The sequence below is a fragment of the Corvus brachyrhynchos genome, unplaced genomic scaffold, assembly GCF_000691975.1.
Source record: "Corvus brachyrhynchos isolate BGI_N302 unplaced genomic scaffold, ASM69197v1 scaffold44, whole genome shotgun sequence".
Lineage (NCBI taxonomy): Eukaryota > Metazoa > Chordata > Aves > Passeriformes > Corvidae > Corvus > Corvus brachyrhynchos.
In genome coordinates, this window is record NW_008238359.1 from 579513 (window position 1) to 602537 (window position 23025).

Below are 23025 nucleotides of genomic sequence, written 5' to 3' on the forward strand. Positions count from 1 at the left end.
TGTGTGGGTGGCCCCGGTCGGCACAGGCCTGCGCTGCCTTCCTGCACATCCCAGCCCACGACTGCCCGGCGTATGCTTCGATCCACCGCATCCTGACCAAAGTGCTCAAGAGGAGTGGGATCCCGCAGGTCAGCAGGCACTGCCCGGTCAAGAGCAACTCCAAAGAGGCAGTGCTTCTCTGCATGGCGACCGAGCTGTCCCTCACCATGACAGACTGCGGGGTCCTGCTGCAGAAATCTGCTGCTGGGGTCTGTGCCCTCCCTGTCACTGTGGAAATTGATGGCACAAACCCAGGTGAGGAGTTATCTCTCTTCCTATCAAGGCATCCTGTTGCTGGGAGCAAGCAGTGGGGTGCCTGCCCTCAGTGTGCCTGTGTCTGTGGACGCCTGAACGTGGGCACAGATGTGCAATTTCATCGTGGGCTTGAGAGGAGGCTGACCTCAGTGCAGTGGCAAACAGGCTCCTTTTGTGGCCAGCCCTGATGTCAGCACGCTGAAACATCCCATGGAAGTCCTGCTTCCTCCCTGTTGGTGCACAGGCACTGGCTGGAGAACCCCTAACAAGTGCCACAGGGCACCTGCACAGCACAATGGCTTTGGCAGGAAAGCTTCTCTGAGAAACCTTGGACTCCACACTGCAGGTTGCTGTTCCTGTAGTTGTGCTGATACAGCTGTCTATGGAGCCATCCTACAAAGAGGTGGGAGTTAGAAACAAAAGGTTTATTTGTTATCTAGGTAATTTCAGCCTGAGTTATAGCACAGTCCCACAGCTCAGTGTATCAGCACAACAGAAGGAAGATTTGGTTTTGAGGGTGAAAGACGCTGGAAGTATGGTGGGAATTTCTTGGGTTGACACCATCACTGAAGCCAAGGTATTGAGTAAATACACCATTAATGATTTATCTAAGCTTAGGCCTTGTACCTGTATCAGCTTGCTGAGATTCCTGCTCACAACTGATATGTTTAAACTCTGGGTTAAATTCCACTAGTAAGGTTTATCCCCTGGACAGATTTTTTTGGTATTAGAATATGATTTAGAGGAGTTGTTTCCGAATTGTTCTAATGAGCTAAAGGAGGCTGTTCTGGAATGGCAATGTCTGAGTGCAGTGGCGGTGCAGAGAGAAAAGTTGTAGAATAACTTCTCACTGGTTTTAACACTAATGAGTCAGGACAAAAGCAGAAAATACTCAGAATTTGTGTCATTTCACATAAACAAAAAAGAAAGAAAAGCTAGCAAACCCTGCACACCATTTCAAAACTCCCTTTCGTGCAAATTCAGCAAAACTGAGATGAACTGGTAAAACACTGTGATATAGTCTAACTTGCATTTTTCCTTGGATTGGGTTGGGCTTGACAAAACTGGTCCTGCTTTCTTGGATGACAGGAAAGGTTGTAAGCTGGGTGCTTAATGACAGTTCAGCTTTTTAGGACTTCTGGTGTTTGGTTTGAAATACGCCTAAGTAAACTTTGTGTCAGAACTAGGGAGTGGAATCTGCCTGATCAGTACAATAGAGATGGATCCATTTTGCACTGTAAATTCTGTAAATTGCAAGTGTTTAAAGACATTCATGCTGAGGAGACTTGCATTTCTGTGGGAAGACTGTTTAGAAACATGCTGAATTCTAGTGGCACCCTTCTTACAGGTACACCTAGCACAGAATCATCTTTTGAGGCTTTCTCATCACTTCAGTCAGCTAGAAATGACAATTCTTGTGGGCTCCAGTTTGTGCTGGACTAGTCACTAAGGAAAAATGTGATGCCACTGTTAGTCTGTTATTTGGGAAATGTTTTATGACCATTACAACTTCAGCCATGTTTAATACCACCACAGTTGGCACCTCTCAAGAGGGCTTTAGGATAAGAGGATCTGAGTGTAGGAGGTGTTGAGGTTTTCGCTTCTTTTTTTCCCCTTATTTTTGAAGGATAGTAGTAAACACATTTAAGCTTTGCATTTCCAGAAGTTTAAATCTGGGTGGGCTTGCTTGCTAATGGTGTGATGATTTTGTTCATTTCTTTGAAACTGTTTTTGATAGGTTGGGTAAATGCGAGATGGTTCTGTGAGTGCAGAGCAAGGGAAAAGGAAAGGATGGAAGATTATTCTTCTGTTGCAACTTGAAATCTCCAGGATCACTGATGGTCTGGACAAGGAAGTGCTTGACCGTTCAGGACTGTTCTCTTACGTTTTAGGAAAGACAGCCTGGAGGAGCACAGGACTCTACCTCCCCGAAGGGCACACAGCAGTTATAACCTGCCCTTGCCTGGTGGTCGGTGCTGGTCTGAAGGTAAGCTCGCTCTGCCTGGCATTGCTTTACACCTGTGTATTTGTTGGTTGAGTGCTCAAATATAGCACGGGGAAGGGTTTTCTCCTTAATGGCTTTCTCCTTAATACCTTTCCCGCCCTCTCCTACTGCTGCCACCCTGTGGCACTTTAAATGCTTTGGCATCATTTTTTCACCTTGTGTCCTCACACTTTGCTTTTGCATTCCTCCTGTTCTGTGTGCTGGTGGGATAATTGAGTGTGGCTGCTGCTTGAGGGCTGCTGTTTTTTGTTCTGTTACAGTACAAAAAAACCTGATCAAGGTGATTTTCAGGTCCGAAATAAGTACTTGTGCCCTTCTATGAACCAAACTTGATTCCATCTCTCCAGATCTCTCATAAATTCCTTTGATGGTGCTGTCACTACTGCTCATGTAGATGTATCCAGATGAGATAGGCACTATTACTTGGGATCCTGTTCTCTGCAGAATACAGCAGAGGTAAATGTTTATCTGCTTGGATATTTTTTGCAGCGACCTTTCTGCAGCTGAAATGCAAAGTTAACTCAGGTGCTTCTGTCTGATCCTGAAGCCATATGCAGTCTGTTTCACTGTGAGAGCTCTAAGGAAGAGGCACGATAAAAGAAGCCAGTTGTGACCACATCTCTCCAACTCGTGTTATAGGAAGTGACTTTGATGCTGGTGAAGGGTGGAGGAATGATCAATGCAAGTGCTGTGCAGTGGAAGAAGTCACTGCAGTACCCTGACCTGCTGGTGAAGGATGTAGTTGAGCCAGGAATACTAGAAGTACAGCTGTAAGACTGTCTGAGACAGGGCTAGCATTAACTTCTTTTTTACTGTGTTTACTGCTTCTGGTCACCACAGGCTGAAAACTTGAACTAGGCTGGAGTCAGAAGGCTGCTTCTGTGTGCATGCTCTGTAGGGACAGTGCTGCAGTGGAGAGCTCAGGGTGCTGAGGTCAGCCTGCCAGGCCACACTGGCACACCTTTGACCAGCTGTTCCTACACTTCTGCTTGCCAGGTGCAGGTTGGGTGTCACACAGATGACCTCTCTCAAGCCAAGGAGCTGAAACGGGCACCAGTGGTAATACGAACCTGTGATATTGCCTGCCAGAAACAATCCATTTCCTGCCTCTGGGGTGGCCTCATTTACATCGTGGTACCAGCAAAGAGTGTCCTGGGGAATGTGCCCATCACGGTGGAAGGGGCAGTCAGAGCTCCTTTCTTCAAGCTTGGTAGGTTTGTTTACCTTGGTGCTTTTTGCCCGAGGGCTGCTCACAGATGCCATTGTCCCAGTGACTGAAAGTAAAGATTGTGCTGTGCTTAGGAAGGTCTTAGAAATACTTGGATTTAGGAATACCCAGATTTATTTTCCTTGCTATGTTGTCCTCTGGGATTCCCATTTTTCTACTCATTTTTAAGAAGGGTAGAAGGGAGGTCCCCAGGAGCCACCAACCTGTCAGCCCCAGCTCTGTGCCTGGAAAGATCATGGAACAGATCCTCCTAGATTATATGCTAAGGCACATAAGGACAGGGAGGTGATTTGGGACAACCAGCATGGCTTCACCAAGGGCAAGAAAGATGGGGACAAACCCTTTAGCAGGACCTGTTGCAACAGGACAAGGGGCAGTGGTTTTAAACTAAAAGAGGATCAATTCAGACTATGTATAAATAAGAAGCTTTTCCACCATGAGGATGGTGGAACACTGAAACAACTTGCCCAAAGAGGTGATGGATGCTTCATTCCTGGAAACATTCAAAGTCAAATTGGGCAAGACTCTGAGCAACTTGATCTAGTTGAAGATGTCCCTGCTCATAGCAAGTGGGTTGAAGCAGGTGACCTTTAAGATCTCTTCCATCCAAACTATTGTACAGTTCTATGAATCTCTGCTTCTGGGTAAGTCATTTAGTCACTCTGAGCCTGCTATGTGGCTGGGAGTAGGTGAAAGAGCTTTCACAAAATGGGCATGGTTTGTCCACACCAACATTTCTTGGAGGCTGGAGTTGTTATTTGTGATGGAAACCGTTGTGCTTGGGAGAGGGAGACTGATCTCTGCCCCGGCAAAGCATTCTTTGTGCTTTGCCTGCACTACTGTGCCCCCGTATGGACATTTCTAGGCCCTACAAGACATCTCTGCTGAATGTCCCGTGTTTCCAGCAGTCTTCTCTCTTCTCTTCTCTTCTCTTCTCTTCTCTTCTCTTCTCTTTTCTTTTCTCTTCTCTTCTCTTCTCTTCTCTTCTCTTCTCTTCTCTTCTCTTCTCTTCTCTTCTCTTCTCTTCTCTTCTCTTCTCTTCTCTACTGAACAGAACCAGGGTTGTTATGTGAAACAGCGAATCTCTGCTGGACAAAAAGAAATTAGATACTGGAGAAACTTGATGCTTCTTGTTCTCTGATACAAACCAGGGATCTGTTCTCGCTATGCTGTTCTGTTATATGCCACTCCTTTTCTATTTCCTACCTATTAAAGAGCCTGAAGAGGCTTCCCAAGAACAGATTGAGGAATGGCTGTTTAACAGCCACCACCCTCAGTCACGCAACTACCACATATTGTTTTCCAAGAAATTTTCATGGCCATGGTCTCTTTCTCTGACCTTGACCTCTGTGAGCATACTCCAAAGTCAGAATCATGCTTAACTCGTTTTCTGTTTTGTTGCTGTAGGGGAGACCTGTGAAAGGCAGTGGGAGGCCTGTATCCGGCACTACCCTGCTCCCTGGGCAGAGCTGGCTGTGGAGAATCTCATCCTGACAGTGCCATCTGACAGCATCCACCACATGGAGGACCCACGGCCGCTGCTGACCCTGTGGAACGAGATCATGGTGGCGATAAGCAAGTTGGCAGCCATACCAGCAAAATTCCCAAGGCCAGAGAGGATTGTAACAGATGTCCAGATCTCATGTGGTAGGTACATTGCCATATGGCCTTCTCCAGGGCTAAGAGGCAAGTGGCCTCTAGCAGCAGTTTCTGTTCCTTCAAGGTTATTTTGCTAAAACCAGACTTGGAACATATGTGAGGTGTTAAATGACTGTGACCCTTGCATAATTGTGAGCTACTCCATCAGGGTGGAAACGTGGTAAGGCAGGGCTTGAAAAACATACTGACCTTTCTGTATGCTGCTCTCAAAATTGGTGCTGTCTCCTCAGCTGTTCTCCTGTCGGGGTGTGTTATGATGCAGAGCTGCTGACTGCAGTGGCTTTAGCTCACATGTAGTTACTCATTCTCCCTCCTGAATGCACTGCAGAGCCAGTACAGCTGGGAAGCAGTGACCCGATTTCTATTTTTTCTCTGGCTCAGCCGCAGGACTGTTCACAGGACAGTTAAACCTCTGGGTGCCAACTTGCTGGAGGTGGGCTCACAAAGGCTATTGTGGGCAAAGCTTAGCCTGAAAAGATGTGTGCCTGAGATGACAGCAGTGGGGAAGTAGATATGGTATTGCTGTCAAAGGCCAGGAGTGTGTATTTTTGCAGCTGACGTTCCCCCACTCCAGCTTTTCCAGTTATGAACTGAATGCCTTCGATCTAGAATCAAATTATATGGTAAACATGGAGCTTTGCAATAAAAATTTTGCTCAGTTTTTTTCCAAAATAAACAATTTAAATTCTTCATCCCACAATGAGACAAGGGCTTGGCATGAGCCCTGATGCCCTAAACTTTTGCTAAGCAACAATGGAAAGAATTTGTGGCACATCTTGGGAGTGTTAGGTTCTGCTATGCTGAGCAAATGCCAGTTAAAAATATCATTGTCTACAGACATAAAATTTCTTCTGGCTTGGGTGGACTAAATGGTTTCACTCACATTTCTGGATCTGAACTTTTTGGGTGCTAGTGATTGCTAATTGCATATATCCCTCTTATTAAAAAAGAGGAAGCTCAAGATCTTCACTAGTTCCTGCAGAAAACAGTTCCAGGCCGTTCATGTTCATGTTCACTAGTTCCTGCAGGAAGAGGATTGCCATTCCTGTTCACTCACGAGGCTGCCTCTGTGTGAAGGGCTGCTTATCCCCTGCTGCAACAGGTGTTTGAATTTGGGGGCATTGCTCTTGCATGAAGTTCTTGGAATCTTCAAGAAGGAGGACCAATTAGGGAAGAAGACACCAAGGAGACATAAGTAAAAGCCCTTTCAGTGCAAGTTTCTTGCCTAGCAACCTGCTGGGAAGTTGTTTATGGAATAGCTATCCTGCAAGGTTACAAACAGGCTTAGGTATGATGGGCTTTGCAGCTGTTAGGCATGACAAACTGTGTTTTCCATGTGTCTCATTCACACCACTGCCACTGGAGTGCAGGCCTGCAGTATTCCCACTCTGCACAGGAGCACTCAAGGACTGCCATGGTGCTGAATCACATTATTGCATGGTTGTGTTGGTGTCAACTATACTCAGCCTGTGAGAGTCCAGGTGTGTTCTGGGCAATGGCCAGGCTTTTTTCCTCATCCTAAAACCTCAACTTCAGTCCAACCATGAGTGTACATTTATGTATATAAAGGGAAAGCAGGTGAAGCTGTGCTTAACTGATGGTTCAGTCCTGCCTTTACTTGTTGGACTGTTGTTAGGGTGACTATTTGTTAGGGTGAAATTTGATATGTTTCCTTATGTCACACTAGGAAAAGTTGGTCATTCATGGTAGTAAAAAAAGTGTTATTTGTGAGAGGGAGGAAAGGCACTAGAGAAATGAAAAAAATAGGAAATAAATAATAACTTATGTCTCAGAAGCACTGAGGTGAGCACTTACTGGCACGTGTTGTTACCTGTCTCCTGCAGGCTGGATGCATTCTGGCTACCCCATCATGGGCCACCTGGATTCAACGAAGGAGATGTTAGATGTGAAGCATATGAAAACTACTGGTCTTTGGGGTCCCATCCATGAGCTGGGACACAATCAACAGCAGCAGGCATGGGAGTTTCCTCCTCACACCACAGAGGCCACATGCAACCTCTGGTCTGTCTATGTTCATGAGGAGGTGCTGGGCATTCCCAGGCATCAGGCCCACCAGGCACTCAGGCCACAGTGTCGGAAGGAAAGGATAAAAGACTATCTGAAGAAAGGTGCTCAGCTGAAGGACTGGAATGTGTGGACTGCTCTGGAGACATACCTGCAGGTAACAGGGAAAAGTGTGTGTGTGTTCTCAGTGCAGTCACTGAAGCCTGTGTCAGAGGGATGTCTGCAGCCTGGTGGCTGTAGCTGTGAAGCCTTGTAAGTGTTTCATTACTGTCAGGGTTTATCTTGGGCCCAGAAAGCACCTGAGAGGTAAACAGGCAGAGTGCCTAAAGCTGATGTCTCCTGAAAACCTTCCTTTGCCAGACTTGGGCTTAGCCACTCAGGGAGATAGTTTAGTGCTATGTGCTAATCTTGCTCCCTGGAAGAGAAACAGGAACTGCTGCTTGTTATGCAACATGGGAAAAGGAGGATCAAACTTGAGCACAGCTCTTTAATCCAGGGCAGATTTCCTGTGGGATAGCGGGCTAGTTGTCAAAAAACCTTGGCACTGTAAAGTGTCTAGAAGAGCCAGGCTTTGAACAGTCTCCTGGTGAGTTACATGGCCTTTTACAAAACACACGAAGAGGAGGGTGTTCATATTGTTCAGTGCACTGGGTGGAGCCAGTGTAGTCCATCAAGTGACAAGAGGATGGGCTCAGCTTATCCTCCTGCACAAGGAACTGGATCCCTCACTATGGTCGAGACTCTAAAACATGAACCCTGTCCTAGATTAAAGTGCATTCTCTCGGGAAGCATGCAAGAGAGATTTCCCGCTTTCCCTTAATCCTCCTAGAAACGATTAGCCTAATGGAGAGAGCACTCAACCTGATTTTAACTGGGACTGCAAAGCAGATGTCCATTATGATAGCTTGAGCTACTGACTGTTGTGAGGTGAGTATTCCTCAGCTCCCTTGTCTGAGAGCTCTCACACTTCATATGAGCAAAAGAGTATTTACCGGAGGAGTATTGACCCTGCTTTTTCCACATCCTGGAGAGGCACCTGGATCATCAAGCTGAAGAGTCAACCTCTGGGGTTTTTTTTGGTGAAATGAGTAACAAAATATTTATACAGAGTGAAACAGTTTTAAGAGGAGAATTTTTCCCACAATACCTTACCAGTTTGGCCACTGCCTCACTGCCTCACCCACACTTATAGGCTGGGATCTCCCATCTCCTATCTGGTTCCTAACAGGACTGCTGGAATAAATGTGACATGAAAGAACAATTCTAATTCTGCAACAGCAGTTTTTCTGTAAGAATTCCTTTTGTTCTTATTCTTAGCCAAAGCATGCCCTGTTCATAATCTCTCCTTCCTGTTTTCTCAATACTCTTTGTTCTCCTGTGCTCCTTCTTTCTAGCTATTCTGTCAGTGCCCCCTCTGATGCTTTTTCACTGTCCCCAGAGCAGCAGCTTATATAATAGGTTGCTGACACTTCTGGCTACTCCCAATGTATCTTTGATCTCTGTTTGTTTTGGGAGGCCAGTGTAATGGGGAGGTATTTTTCTGTACTTTAGTGCTGTTAGTTACGTTCTGAAGCCTGAAAGTTGGATGCTTTCATCTAAATTTACATTCGTTCTAAAAGACACTGCAGAGGCCTGTGGAATTTTCTACTGTGTGTAACACAGGAATAATGCCAGTGAAATGATAACTTAATTGTTTTTACACTGCATTCTTTTCCATCAGTTGCAGGAAGGGTTTGGTTGGGACCCCTTCACCCACCTCTTCTCAGACTACCAGAAAATGTCCTCCATCCCAAAAGACAACACTTCTAAGATGAACTTGTGGGCACAGAAGTTTTCTCAGCAGGTGAATAAGAATTTGGCTCCATTCTTTACAGCCTGGGGATGGCCTATCAAGAAAGAGTTGTCTGTGGAACTGTCCTCTCTACCGAGCTGGGAACAGGACCCAATGAGATCCTATAGACCATAAAGGAAAACTACCTAAATCTTGGTTCTCATACTAGCTATGGCCTATCTTTTTCTCCTTGTGTGCTACATGATAGCTCACTATGTGCTTGGATTTATGCTGGATTCTTCAGCTTCCTGCTGCCAGTGGAGGCCAACCCCAACAGAAATTCAACAGGGATCAGAAGATCAGCAACCACCTAAGCTATATTCTGAAGGGTTAAATAATCAATGAGCTTTGTTCTGGGTTCTTCACCTCAGGAGGAATGTAATTCTGAGTCAATTCAGTTCCTACAGAACCTTTCTCTGATGTAATGGAAGTTTTCACGGTGGACCAGTCACTGGACCAGTTTCAAGGACTTTACCATGAGAGTATAGATCTTTAAAGCAAATAGGAGCCTCCACAATGTTGTATTCTTAAGTTATAATCTCAGTAGCATGAGATTTTCACTATTATAATAATAGTGAAATATAATAAAATCTCAAATTTTTAATTCCTCTAATTATGCAGAACTTCCACACCTATCGTGAAAGTGGCCTTATAATGCTTATATACAGGTTATATAATGCATAGTTGATGCTGAAATGCTGTAGGTTTCTTCCTACATTCTATGTCTGTGTGACCCAACAACTGTATTTATGTGAACAAGTCAGTTTTAAGTTGTAGCTGTCCCTCAACCATAGCCTGACATCCAGATATATGCTGATGAAGGTGGGAAAGCGGAAACAGGGAGGGGATTTGATTATAGTCAGTAATGGTTTAACTTGTGGACTCATCAAAGGTTAAAATACAGGCACTGACCTGACAGCCTGAGGGAGCAGAGGGAAGGGAGGCAACAGTTCATCAAGACAGAGGACCAGCCTTTTCCAAGGTGCAACAGAAGTTCATGTTACTCCCATCTCTTTCATAATTGCACAGCTATTATGGAGTGTGGAAAGCACATTAACACTTAGCCTAAGAGCTCACTAGTCCCAGCCTATTCCTTATGTATCATTAATAAATTTTAAAAGTCACTGTAGACTTGCAACTTTTGTATGTGGTCTTATTTTCATGTCTCCGTGCCCAGTAAAAAAAGGCCTAAATAGAACTGACCTGAATAGAAGTGGCCTTGGTGGTAAAGTTGGTCAAAGTTGAAAAAAACCACCATGGAAGTCTCTAGTCTGTGGTGTGGCCTCATATATGTCATAGTGCCAAAGGACGGCACATTAGGCCAAATATCAGTCACAATTAAAGAGTCTGTGCAGCCTCCGTTCTTCAGGCTTGGTAAGTGGTCCCAAAATCCAGCTGAGAATAGCAGGAGGATGAAGAGGCATGTCCGTATTTATGACTTACCCATATTTTCCTGGGTTTTTGTGGGTTTTCTTTTTGTGGTCATGTGTGTAGAAAATGTCAAAATATGTAATGTCCTGGGAAAGTCTTTGCATTAAGCTTCACATTTCTTAGCTCAGAAAGTATTTTGATAAGACCTTCAATTAGGAATTAATCTCTTTCCATGTTCCCAGTATAAGCATGTCTGAGACACCTTTAAAGTGGGTTGATATTAAAAACTGAATATCATCAACATGCAGCAACAGCAGATGTGGGGTCACCAAAGATGACTGGAGCACTTGCCAGCATCCCAGGATCTCCCTGTGATTCAGTTAAAACACAGTTACATCCAGATTAATTTATTATTTCTGAGGCCATGCAAAGGGGTTTACCTGTGGTGATTCTCCTCTTTCTTCACATTTAAAAGTTCTCTTTGAGTTGGCTGCCTTTTTTCACCTGAATGCTGAATTAGGGGGAACTGACATCTCTGCCTGGTGCTGAGCCATCTGTCAGTACAGCCCCCTGGGCTGAGCTGGCCACAGGAACGTCATCCTGACAGTACCAGCTGCTGATGTACACCACACTGGCAACCCAGAGTCTGCTTCCCATCTGCAACAAGATGATCAATGCAATTGCCAGGCCAGCAGCCATCCCAGCAACTTTTCTAAGACCAGAAAGGATGGTGGCAGATGTCCAGATATCTCATGGCAAGTAGAATAACTGGGACATTTTGTCTTTATCTGTGATGGATATTTGTAAGGGAAATACACAAGGCAGTAACGTTATCACGAGACCACGCAGATCCTCAAATCAGCAGATAATTCCAACATATTCAAGCAGACTTCTGGAGAGAGTAAGGATCTTCTGAGAGTGTCAAGACCTTGTATGTGAAAGTAACATATTCTGCTGCTGAATTTGTCACTGTAAAATCCAGTGGAGGGAGGCTGGCCATCAAATGACGTGTGTACCGTATCATGTTCATCTCATTACTGCGGGAGTGAATTTATGCTAATTGCAGCAGAAAGAAGGGAAACACAGGTAGTTGGTTTAGGCAGGACAAAGGAGACTTTGAAACTTGAATTAAGGCATGCAACAGACACATGGGCAGCCTACTATGTAATAAGACCCTGATGTCAGCAGGCATAAGATTGCTTCCATCAGTGGGTGTCGGCGACTGAAGCATGGACCCAGACGGGCAGGGAATCTGAATGGTTTATTCAAAGGAGTGAGCTGGTTTTATACACTTTTCTAAGGCACTGTATTTCCTTGTATGGTGTGACCTATCCCGTGTTACCACATCAGCAACACACTTTCTCAATGTTCTTCTATGGGATCATCACTCACTGTTCACCTGTGTATCAGCTCCTGGCAGGCTCCTCTCCATAAGGGTCTGCTGTGTGACTCCTCCTTCCCCCAGGGTCCGGCAGAGACAGGCCTCTCTGTGCCACCATGTGCTCCTTTGTGCTGCCATGTGCCTCTGCAGGCAGGTTTTACAGCTCACAACCCAATTCTATCTTATAATTCCCCATAAGTGGAGAAGTGAGGGCAGTGGTAGGGGGAAGAGTTGGTTGTAAGCAGCATTTTGCTGTCTGTCATTTAGGAAACGTGCTGTTTAAAGACAATTCACTAAGCCAGTGGAACTGAAGTTTTTTATGAGTGATAAGGAAGCTCCTAAAGGCCAAGTCTCAGAATTATTTTCAATTAATCTTTGTTGAAGTATTGCACTTTTGTCAGTAGGATTAGCAGGTACTTTCAGCTCTACTTGACTGCAGCACTAGAGGTGTTTTCTACCACTTGAATTGATAAATTCGTCAGCTGCCCAGGCTACCACTCAATAATTCACAGCTCCAGCAGCTTGACTCACGTGGTGTATCTGCTGTCAGTCAGGCAGAGCTGATTCAAGAGAGGCTGGCTCAAGTGTAAACACTGGCACGGGTTGCCCGGAGCCAGAGGTAGCAACATTCAAGATCGGGTTGGATGGCACTCTGAGCAACCTGATCTGATGAAGATGTCCCTGCTCAATGTAGGGGAGTTGGACTCGATGACACTGAAGGTCCCTTTCAACCCAAATCATTCCATGATTCCATGAAAGATGGGTGCTGTGTTTCCATGCTGCATTTGCTCCTCCAAGCATGTCTTTATGACAGAAGGATTTTATTAATCAATCACTACATCTGGCCTTGTATGGCTCTGAAACTAACAGGGAAGTTGTAATCTGTCAGTGGCTCTGCAACAGTTGTGTTGAGATTACATATCAGTTGCTTCTGGATTGATTTATGTGGCTCCTTCTCTTAAGGTAAGCAGCCCTCTGCACAAACACAGCTGATCCTCTGCACAGATCCAGGCAGCACTGTCCACCAGAGGCCACGCTGGAACCCAACATATAAAGCTCTCCCAGATTCTGTCAGACCTGCTGAAGTAAGTGGAGTGTAGCACCATTTCAAAGATGTGAATGGCTCTGTATCCCCCTTGCACTCCTTTGGAGCTATAAGGAACCAGTTCAGCCTGTTTAATTGTCACTGAAGGAAAAAGAACCAAAGATATCAAAATCCTATTAAAAGCTACTGGAACATGACTTTTAAAGCTGGTTGTGGTTGTCAGCAGTGCTGAGGAAGATATTTAGGAGTATAGTAAGTTTGTTTGTCATTGCTGAAAAAAGAGATTTTTTGCAAACAGCATGAAAACCAGCAGAATTGGGACTGAAGAGATGACAATTACAGTGAAGAAGTAGTGGTGGCTATCAGCAGCAAATTCTACCCAAATCTGAAGTGAACTGTGGAATAATATGCAATAGTAAAGAGCTACTTTACTAAAACAAACTGACAAGAATCTGCCTTCTCAAAAACCAACAAAATAAAAGAAATCCCAGTTCAAGATTTGCTTTGTGGTGCAGCAGACACTGTCAGGGCACAGGGGAGGCAGCTGCTCCCCACGGGTCAGGTGGCCAGGAGCCAGCTGCTCCAACACAGCCAGCAGGACAGCTGGGGACCAGCCACAACACCTGAGTGAGGCAAGCAGGGCACACGTGGCACAACAGCCAGGGTCCAGATTGCTAGACAAGTCTCCAGGGATGAGGAAGGTCTGAGGTCAAGCATGGAAATCGATCCTCGGGTCAGGGTTGGGTCTGGTGATGGTAACCAAGGTCAGGCATAGTCCAGTGGTTGCCAGGCAGGCCTATTGTGATGAGGCACATCTGAAATCAATTGAGGAAGTCAGACCATGGATCTGCAGGCAAATTAAGCTTGCAACACATTTACAAATTTATTATTTTAATCCAGGGAAGCTTCTTTCCTTTCCTCACTTTCTGCAGCCCCTGGATCCCTACCCCAGATTATCTCACTCCGTTGACTATTAGTCTCCAGCAACTGTGTACATGTACCAGCTCACAGGATTCCACAACTCAACATGAGTCAGTCCTGATCTGTCTCCAAGTACAGCAGGAGAACCAGAGCTGCAGGGAAAAGTTTTTGAAGCAGTCCTCAGAAAATGTGCTTGTTTTGAGTAATAGGTGATCTCAGCACAGTGCAAGGCTCATTGGTCTGTGGAATGTACTGGTTTGGGATGTAATAGTGAACCACAGCCTTTGGACAGTACCAAAGATGACTTCTGATCACTGAAAATTGTTATTTTTCTTTTTCTTTCTGGTTTTTTTTTTTCCTAATAATACATTTAAGCCAGTCTTTCAGTTTTGTGGTGCAATACTTCATTCAGTAGCAACCAGTGTTCATTGACAGTACAAACATCACCTGTGCAGAGTCTCTAGGCAGGGATCCTGCAGTTTGTGCTGTGAGAAGAGAGTCTTATGTATTGTAAGTATGCTGAGATATTTTAAATATGCATACTTATGATCATGGAGAGGTGGGTTGATATTTTTTATCAATCTTATTTTGAACAATTGCAACAACTGGGAAAAAAAAGTAGGGATCAAGCCTTTGAGCACAGCCCTCCCCTTTGGGATGAAGAGTACTTATGTAACTATTTGATGTTTGGTTTTCTGTAAATATTAGACAGATGAGCTTCTTTAATAATCTGATGTTGTTAAAGGGCTACTTTGGTTCTTCAGTATGGTTTTAAAATTTTTGGGATAGCTACACTTCACAAAAAAAAAAAAAAAGAAAAATGCCCTGTAAAAAGATCAGTAATTGAATTGAATAAAAGATTTTAAGAATGCAGGTAGAATAATTCTAAACTTGCATACATGTATTTTGTACTGTGATGCTTACGATTCATAGTTGCGAGAGGCCTTTGGATAGAAAGCCTGCACTGAGATATTTTCTAAAAACCAAAATGTGCCTGAGCTCCCAGATGATGATGACTCAAAAAAGAATCTGTGGGCAGAAACCTTTTCTCATCTGGTCAGGAGGAATTTGACTCCTTTCTTTAAGGCCTGGGGATATCCAGTCCAGGAGAACCCTTCCCAGCAGCTGGCTGTGATTTTTTTTCCCAGCTGGTCAGATAGTCCCATGAAGCAATGTATCTCCTAAGCAGGTCTTGACTCATGAAAATGTGATTGTCTGTCATAAAGCCAGTGCTCTGCAGTAGTTTTAAATGGTGTCTGAATGGTGTGGTGTCCTAATGAATCTGAGAAGTACCTCTGCATTGTACACGTGATAGAAGAGCTCATTCTTGGCTCCCTCCCAAGACTGCCTTTTTCTGTGTGGGTCCTACTACTTCCTTTCCAAAAGGAGTAGTTTTAACCACAGAAGGGGAAGCATTCTCTCTCTTATTACCAATGAAACCAAGCAACCCCTTCCCATTTTTTACTTTGTTTCTTTATCTCCAAAACATTCTCTGTTCCAGACCTACTCTGATTTCAGGTATGCAAAGTTTGTTAATTATAATCATTAGGAGAAGAGTTGGAAAGGGGGGGAAATGTCACTTTAAAAACAGAGATGTTAGGACATAATAAAGCTGGAAATAAATGGAAGAACTCAGGTCAAATTATGGCTACATCATCATTTAAAGGAAAACCTTGATGGACAGCACAGGAAAGGCCTTGATCTGTGTTTAATGCTCTGAAAGAGGTTGCCTTCATGCTCTGATTTCAGAGTTGGCAACTGTGTAGTGAGAAACAGCTGCTTTAGCTCATGTCAGAAGTAAGAGTGTTCAGGCAGCGAACTTACCTTCTTGATCCTTAGCTAGAGTAAATTTGCAGGCATCTCATGAGTGTAAAATTGTGGCAACTCAGTCTGCATGAGAATCTAGGACAGCAGGTGCCTCACCTTACAGGATTGAATGTCATGGCAGAAAAGCAGCACTGGAGTGTGTTTACAGTGGTCTGTTTTGATCTCCAATCTAAATAACCAGATCAATGTCCTGTTCTTAAATGCTACACTGAATTTCCCCTATGTTAAAACACGGACTATAGCACAAGCCAGTTTTTATGGTGCATTTCAAGATCCTGAGAGGAGAAATTCCTTGTCTTATGGCTGTGTTTTCTTTTTCTAGTGAATGTTGCAGAATTCTTACCTTGTTGTAAGGCCACTGATGCACCACAAGGGACTGCAGTGACAGTCACAGGCTCTCTGCATCTCCTCCTGGTCATATGAATGTAGATCACAGGGACACTGAGAGAGTGCAAGTGACTTGCTGTGAGCAGGAGATAGTGCTGAAGTGCTGGACCTCATGATCAGCTGAGGCCTTTCCAGGAAACCAGCAGATTGTCCAAAAGCCTGTCAAGATAAATGATTTATAATTAAGCAGCAGGATGTGAAAAAGTTTGTTCAGGTATGTAAACTGATTGCATATAAAATAAAAAAGTGTTTATATTTCCTTGTAACCAGGTACAGACATAAAGGCTAAAATCATAGGATTTGTCTTAGACCATGTGAGATAAACAATGGATAACCAGAATGAACAGGACAACTGAAGTGGGGGTTGTGGATCCTTTGGATAAAAAGAACCTTTCAAGGCCAGCAGTACCTGTTAGTTTTCCCAGTTAGTATTAATACCTTACACAAGACTGCTTAGGAAATAATTTCAGAAACACTAAATTTTAAAAGGCAGAACATGATGTGTGTCCAGTGCCAGAACTTCTTTAAATGCCATTTCTCTCTTTTATTTCTCCCAGACAACATTGTATGCTCTTCATCTGTGGTCTACAAGAAAAGGTAAAAGGAAACAAAATTTAAAAGGAAAAAAAAAAGAAGTAAAGGGGGAATCAGTATGAGGGACAGCAGGCATGCAAAGAAAATAAAGAAGTGGAGAAATGGATGTTGTAAGGGAACATGAAAGAATCTGAGGTGGGATAAAACAGAAAAAGACAAAGAGTAGGGGAGTAATTCTCTGCTTTGTCTGAAAAAAGAACAGACACCTTGGAGGAAAACTTCATATGAAAGTCCTTATAAAAAGACAGTGGGTGTCATGAAAAGCACATACATTTCACTTTATTTCATCTCTTGGCTTGGCAAGGGTCATCATTTATTAGAGAAAGTCAGGTATATCCTATAAGGGAAGATTCAGCTGTCAGAGCTCAACACAAAGAGAGCAGCATGCTCAGCGTACAGATGTAATTAATAGGTCTGGCCATAAGTATCAACACTGGATGTCCTTCTGACATGGCTCTAATGATGTTTTTCCAGCTGAAGACAGCATCTCAAAGACTGGGCATCATGAGCTTTCTGGAGAAAACCAGGAGCTAGCTCAGGTTTGAACCACAAGATAATTTTGTTGCAGCAGTCAGAGTACCTGCACTCTATGGTGTGTGTACTCTCAGAAATGAATGTCACTGTGGCTGCTTTCGTCAGGCCCGAGTTCCTTTCCAAAGCAGAATTTAATGTGCCAAGGAGTGGTGAACATCCAGGTCTTGTTCTGAGAGGCAGCTGGGATGTGGCCAATATGTCCACCTGAAAACAAGGACTGCAGGAGTCATCATGAGGAATGCCATTCTGATAAACTTTTTGTGCTTCCCACCCAACCTCTGGGTTCAGTACACAGGATTGTCCTTCTGAAGCTTTCTGAAAGTGCTGTACCTGACTGTCTGTCTTCACCTCTGCCTCTTGCTATAACATCTACTGCCTCCTGAATCAAAACAGACTTGAGGGGTAAAGACTGATTCTTATCTGTTGGAGATAGGCACCTCCTTCAGCCAAATCCATACTGAAGAGGGGGTCAGGAACCTCCTTTCAGCAATTCTGCAGGCAAACCCAGCATCATCTCCCAAGATCCCGCTTTTGTCATGACACCTCAAGAAACTCTTTGTCTTCCAAATTTGGGGCATGGAGATTGTTTCTAACAAGTTGTATTTTCTTGCAAACCAATCTCTTGGTATGAGTTTTGCTCTGCCCCATACAACCTTCCAGGAGCCAGAACTGCATCTGCCTCTAAAATCTCTTGTAAAACATTGGTCATTCTCTGTGTGTCTTATCTGCCTCTTTTTCTTCCTCAAAACCCTGTTGCTGTAATTTCCAGAACTGATCTGAGGGAAATAAAAAAGAGAAGTCTATTGCAATGTTTGGGTTTGCTGTCGTGTTGGACAAGACAAAATAGTTTTCTGCATTGTGAAAGTATGCAGCAACTTTGGAAACTAGGAGGCAACGATTTGCAACAGCCAAGCTTTTGGTCCAATGGCTAAACCAGAAACCTGAAAAACACATTTCTTCAGGTAGAAGTGACAAAAATTTATACTCAGATTTTTTATGGAAAAAAAATCACCCAGAACTGGTTTTTCAGGCTGTATTTTTAGTCCCAAACTGGAAACGCCCAGCTCTTCAAAGAGTATGGATATCATTGACGAAAGGGAGCAACATGCAGACTAGAGTTTGGGAAATTTTAGGGAAGCAGAGCATTGCTCAAGACTTCTGTGTATCTGATTTGCAGTGGTGCCTCTGATAGGGGTCTTCCACCCTTTTCTCACATTAGAAATTTCTCCGTGGGGGACTCTGGTTTTTATCCTTCTGGCTACATTTAATTGCTTTCTCTCTTTTTCATTGCCATGCCTCATCCTGTCATATCTCAGCAGAATCTCCAAAATCTTCTTTCTGCTGCATCGTGGGCAAACAGTGGCTGGCACTGAATACTACACAGCCTGCTCTGTTTCTGTCTTCACAAGTAATTCTCCAAAGTGTTCAGGGCCTTCTTCCTCCCATGCTCTACAGATGAACACTACGTTGTTCCTGCTCCTGGCCAGTCCAGCACACTCAGAAATATTCTCATCTACAGATGCCAAACACACAGAAAAGTTAAAACCTCTGTGTTGAGAGGCTGGGTTGTGGGAATGTGGGACACGTCACTCAGAAGACATCCTCATGCAAAGAGCAGAATTAACATTTATTACATTAAAAAAAAAAAACTTATCAACACACAGTGTGCTGAAGGAGAAGGAAACATTAAAACCATTAATAATTTTTCCATTCAGAGGAGGAACAAGGGCACTCCAGTGAATGCTGTTCTTTCAAATTCTGCTCTGGTGATTTGAAGGATGAGTATCCTTTCATGAAACAGTGATGGCTTTTTCCACATCATTGAGATATTGACTGGACCAGGAGTCAAGGAAAGTGCTGAAGAATTAGCTCTGAAGGAGGAGAGTGGACCAGCAGGACCTTGACATCAGCCTGAGCTATTTCACCCAGGACTGATCTCCAGCTTGTAAAGGGATGCAGGGGCACAAGCTGGGAACTGAGGTCCTTTGGAGCTCAGATTTTATGTCCTTCCTCAGAGAAGTTCGACTGCCCGTTCACAAATTCGATAGCAATTTGTGAAGCAAAGGACGTTATTCCAGTTACTGAAAGTGTTGGGGTCCATGTTTCCCTTGACATGAATTGCAGCACATTTTTCTGCAAAGAGTAAATTGGGCTCCCCAGGCTTCCAAAACCTGTAAAAGAAAGTTCCTTGATTGGAAATGCCCTAGCATGCATGACAGTGGATGTGGAGTCACCTCAAACAGTTGTGGAAAAGGAACGTTACTGCGACAGAAATCAGGAGCCATAGTTTTGACTAGAAAACTAGTTAAGCTTTCTGACTTGCAAAGCAGTTGAAGACAGAAATACCTGCCTTACACAATGTATTGGTCACCTGGACTGCAGGCATGAATTAAAGGGCCCTCCTCACTCCACCAGGATACTCACGTGGCTGTCTTTTCATACGGAGTCTGATCCACCCACTGCCACTGCCCATTTTTGTGAGCAGATAAGCCTATGTAGTATTTTGTTTCATAGACGTTAGTAACTGTTTCTTTTGCCAAGTTGAAGAGGAAATCCTGGAAAAAAGCACAGTGTCCATGAGGGGCAGGACTGAGCACAGGGAGGCATCAGGAGTCCACCCTGCTGGTGGCAGAGGGGAGCTGGTGCTGCAGGGGTGCAGCCAGGACCTTCCCCCTCCCCTGCAGGACAAGGAGGGGCTCCGAGTACCCTCCAGGGCCCAGCACGGTGTCTCTGGCTGCTGGGTCCCTCTCTCAGCCCTGTGCACCCACCTGCTCTGCCTTGCTGTTGATCACCACCAGCTGGGAGCCCATCCCAGTGCAGTTCTGCTGACTCTCAGCCCATGACATCTTATCAGTGGACAGGAAATAGCAGCTTCTTTGAAACCTTCTCCAGCCCTTTGGGCAGCACATCCAGCCTTCCACTGTTGGGCAAAAAAATCCTGCTTTTGAACAAAATGTGCTGTCCTTTATGACTGTGAGTTCAATGTAGGGTCCCAGGTGTTAGGAGTGGGGTTTGAACCCCATCTTTAGTCTAGACAGAGATAAATGCTCTCTTCTGCACCCCACAAGTAAAGCTGCCAGCAGTCTGGCAGGCTCCTGTCACAAGGCCCCTGCCTGAAGGGGCCCCTTCCCTTTCTCTGTTTCTCCTGCCATTTCCATGCAACATCTCTTTGTTGAGAGATGTGGCTTCTGCCTTGCCCTTCTTGAGGAAGCAAGATGGGAAGTAGTTGGCTTGGAAATGCTTCCATCAGAGAAGTGTGGTCCAAGCTCTCAGCTCATGCAGACTGAGAGACTTACAGCAAACTGCTCTGACAGCCTTGCTGCCACCACAGGCAGTTCCTTACACAGCCAGGTTATCCAAGAGATCTGCCTTATGGCCAGGAAGTCACGTGGTGGAATAAAAAGCCGCCACAGATATATCCTCACAAAACATGAAGTTGCATGTGGGCAGATCCCTGACCTGAGTTTGGGAACTTGCACTACAGGCATTCCAGCACTCCACATTACCCTAACTTCATGTGTGATTGCAGCTCAGTTCTCCAGCTATTCCTAACTACTTAACATCATCCTCCCTCCTCTGTCCCTCACACTGAGCATGGTGCTTGTGTGAACAGGCAGTGAGCCGGCACAGGGAGTGGAGCTGGATTGAACCAGCCTGTATAAAAACACTTTTATCTAGATCAGTAGACCAGACTTGCATTAGAGGGGTTGTGTGAGGGGAAGAGTAGGAAGGTTGGTCAAATGCAGGTATGGAACGACCCACCCTCTTCCACTGGCCTGGAATATGTTTCCATAGCATCCTAAGTAAAAATGTACAATACAGTGTCTTCTTCCCTCAATTCCCCAGATTCCTTCCTTAAAACAATCCATTTGTGACTGACAATGATATTCCCAACCTCAAAGGTTGAGGGGAAAACCAGACTAAATTTTGGTGAAGTTCTTTGCATTGCTTATGAGGCTCTCAGCATCACTCACTTTTGTCTGCAGAACTGCTGGGGACACAGTACCACTCTGTAGAGTTCTGGAGGAGAGTCTTGTACTGGCCATAGCTTCCATCAAGTAAAGCCACTGAGAAGAGAGGAAAGAGAAGGAAAGAGCTATTATCATCATTTCCACCTCATGCATGAGCAACAAGTGCTATCCATCACCTTCTGCTTATAGCCCCTAGAGAGACTCTGTGATGTTAACAAGCGATGAAATCTGGATTGAACAAGGATGTGAGGAGAGCAGACCATTTCTCCCACTACCAGTCACTCCTTCCCTTGGATGAGCTTCTCTCACCTCTGCTGGTGAGAGAATCACTTTCTCAGCTGACAAAGATGGATTAGAAATCCTCTGAGGATGGGATAAGGAAAGGGACAAAGAAGTCGTGGGAAAAGCTAATAATAGTGGAGAGACCTGGGTTTTGGTGAAGGCCATTTGCCTGCTGGCAGAGGGACTAGGAAATGGGTTTTCCACCTGACAAAAGGCAGTCACCTGAGCCCTTCATCCCGAGGGAATTAAGAGACCCTGGAACCCACCAAGGCAGATGGTCACCAAGGCAGCTTTGATGACAAGGGCAAAAGTAAGGAAGACCCAGATGTTCAGCCAGGAGCAGCTTCTCTCTTCTGCTGGGGCTGAAAAACACAAAGCAGGAGTGGGAATATCCCAGCCCAGAGTCAGGGGCAGGATAACCCAGGCAGCTCCGTAGCCCAACACCCTGCTGGTCCCTTGTTCCAAGGACAGGGGAGCCCCACAGGTGCTGGAAGCAGGTGCTGCTGCCTGTCACTAGCAGTGGGTCAGACCCACAGAGCAGAGAAACACAGGGGTTGCCCTGAGGCTGCTTTTTATTTCCCTGTTTATCACAAGCCCTGTCTGGATTCTGCCCAAACCTCACCCCCCCTTTGTCCTGTCAGACCTCCTTTCTCCTCAACGCATCTTCCTCCTTGCCCTCTGTTACCCCTGTCTGTCACTGATTGCTCTTTCTGGACCTCCCTCCTCCTCCTCTCTCTTTAGAGCTTCTTTCTCTCACTACCTGTATTTTGGCTCTGTACCGGGAGCCCCTTTCTGCAGTGGCACACTGCCCCAAAGGAGTGAGTGCCCAGCTCAGCGTGGGCACAGCCAGACACACAGAAGGCATTGTTTCCACAGGGGGGAAAGGCACTTGGGAGCTCTTGGGAGAGCCTTGGCTGGGTTGTCCTTCAGAGATGGGAGCACGGATTGTGCTCAGCTTGATGCAGACAGCTTTACCAGGGGAATCAGAGAAGGATTGCACCCTTCAGTCCCATTGTTTACAGACAAACCACTGAAGGGAGTAGCAGACCACGGTCTGCCTGGACTTCCATTCCCCCTGGCTCTAGGAAAAAGGCCATTCTGCCAGCCTGGGCACTGCCCAGTTCCCTCATCTGCTGCTTTGCTCTTGTCCTAAGCCCCATCTCCTGGTAGGAGGCCGGCCACCGTACCATGCCCAGCATCCACCCCAGCCCTGCCTTTCCCCCAATTCCTTTGACAGGAGGACAGAAAGGAAGGAAGGTTTGGGGGTTACCTGCAGTTCCAGGACTGACTCTCCTTTGGTGATTCATCCTCTCTACCACAGGATCACTCTTCTCCAAGGGTGCTCATTACCACTTTGGCTGCAAACACAGCCTTCCTCCTGCACAGGGCACCTCCCACACTGGTGAGGAGCCTTCGTGGGCTCTAATCTGGTGTGGAGAAAAAGCCATATCCTGGGTGTACCCCAGAGCACATGGAAAGTGGGGAACTTCTGTCATTTCTCTGCCAGGATATTTCAAAAGATGCTGGTTGCAACACAGAAACTGACCAAGGAAAAGGAAAACAGATGAAGGGGAGCATCACTGCAGCTCAAACCATCTCCCTTTGCACAGCCTCAGGCAGTTTCACAGGACATCCATGGCCTTCCCTCTCTGGTGCTTGCTCTTTCCTGC

General features: G+C 45.2%; 2 protein-coding genes across 2 annotated transcripts in view; one reads left to right on the forward strand and one right to left on the reverse strand.

Moving 5' to 3' along the window:
- LOC103616720 (TRPM8 channel-associated factor 2) overlaps nucleotides 1–10171 on the forward strand; it is a 15924-nt gene extending 5753 nt beyond the window's left edge. The window contains exons 4-10 of the mRNA XM_017735835.1: nucleotides 13–294; nucleotides 539–697; nucleotides 2187–2281; nucleotides 3296–3509; nucleotides 4935–5174; nucleotides 7031–7368; nucleotides 8932–10171. Of these exons, the coding sequence (XP_017591324.1) occupies nucleotides 13–294; nucleotides 539–697; nucleotides 2187–2281; nucleotides 3296–3509; nucleotides 4935–5174; nucleotides 7031–7368; nucleotides 8932–9177 (1574 nt within the window). The 3' untranslated portion in view covers nucleotides 9178–10171. The remainder of the gene's footprint in view (nucleotides 1–12; nucleotides 295–538; nucleotides 698–2186; nucleotides 2282–3295; nucleotides 3510–4934; nucleotides 5175–7030; nucleotides 7369–8931) is intronic.
- A 79-nt stretch (nucleotides 10172–10250) lies between these two features.
- The window catches only part of LOC103616666, a 37776-nt gene continuing 25001 nt past the window's right edge, over nucleotides 10251–23025 (reverse strand). The window contains exons 7-12 of the mRNA XM_017735837.1: nucleotides 21622–21862; nucleotides 21077–21169; nucleotides 19871–20022; nucleotides 19527–19657; nucleotides 15931–19273; nucleotides 10251–13654 (exon numbers count right to left, since the gene is read on the reverse strand). Coding sequence (XP_017591326.1) covers nucleotides 19114–19273; nucleotides 19527–19657; nucleotides 19871–20022; nucleotides 21077–21169; nucleotides 21622–21862 — 777 coding nt within the window. The 3' untranslated portion in view covers nucleotides 10251–13654; nucleotides 15931–19113. The remainder of the gene's footprint in view (nucleotides 13655–15930; nucleotides 19274–19526; nucleotides 19658–19870; nucleotides 20023–21076; nucleotides 21170–21621; nucleotides 21863–23025) is intronic.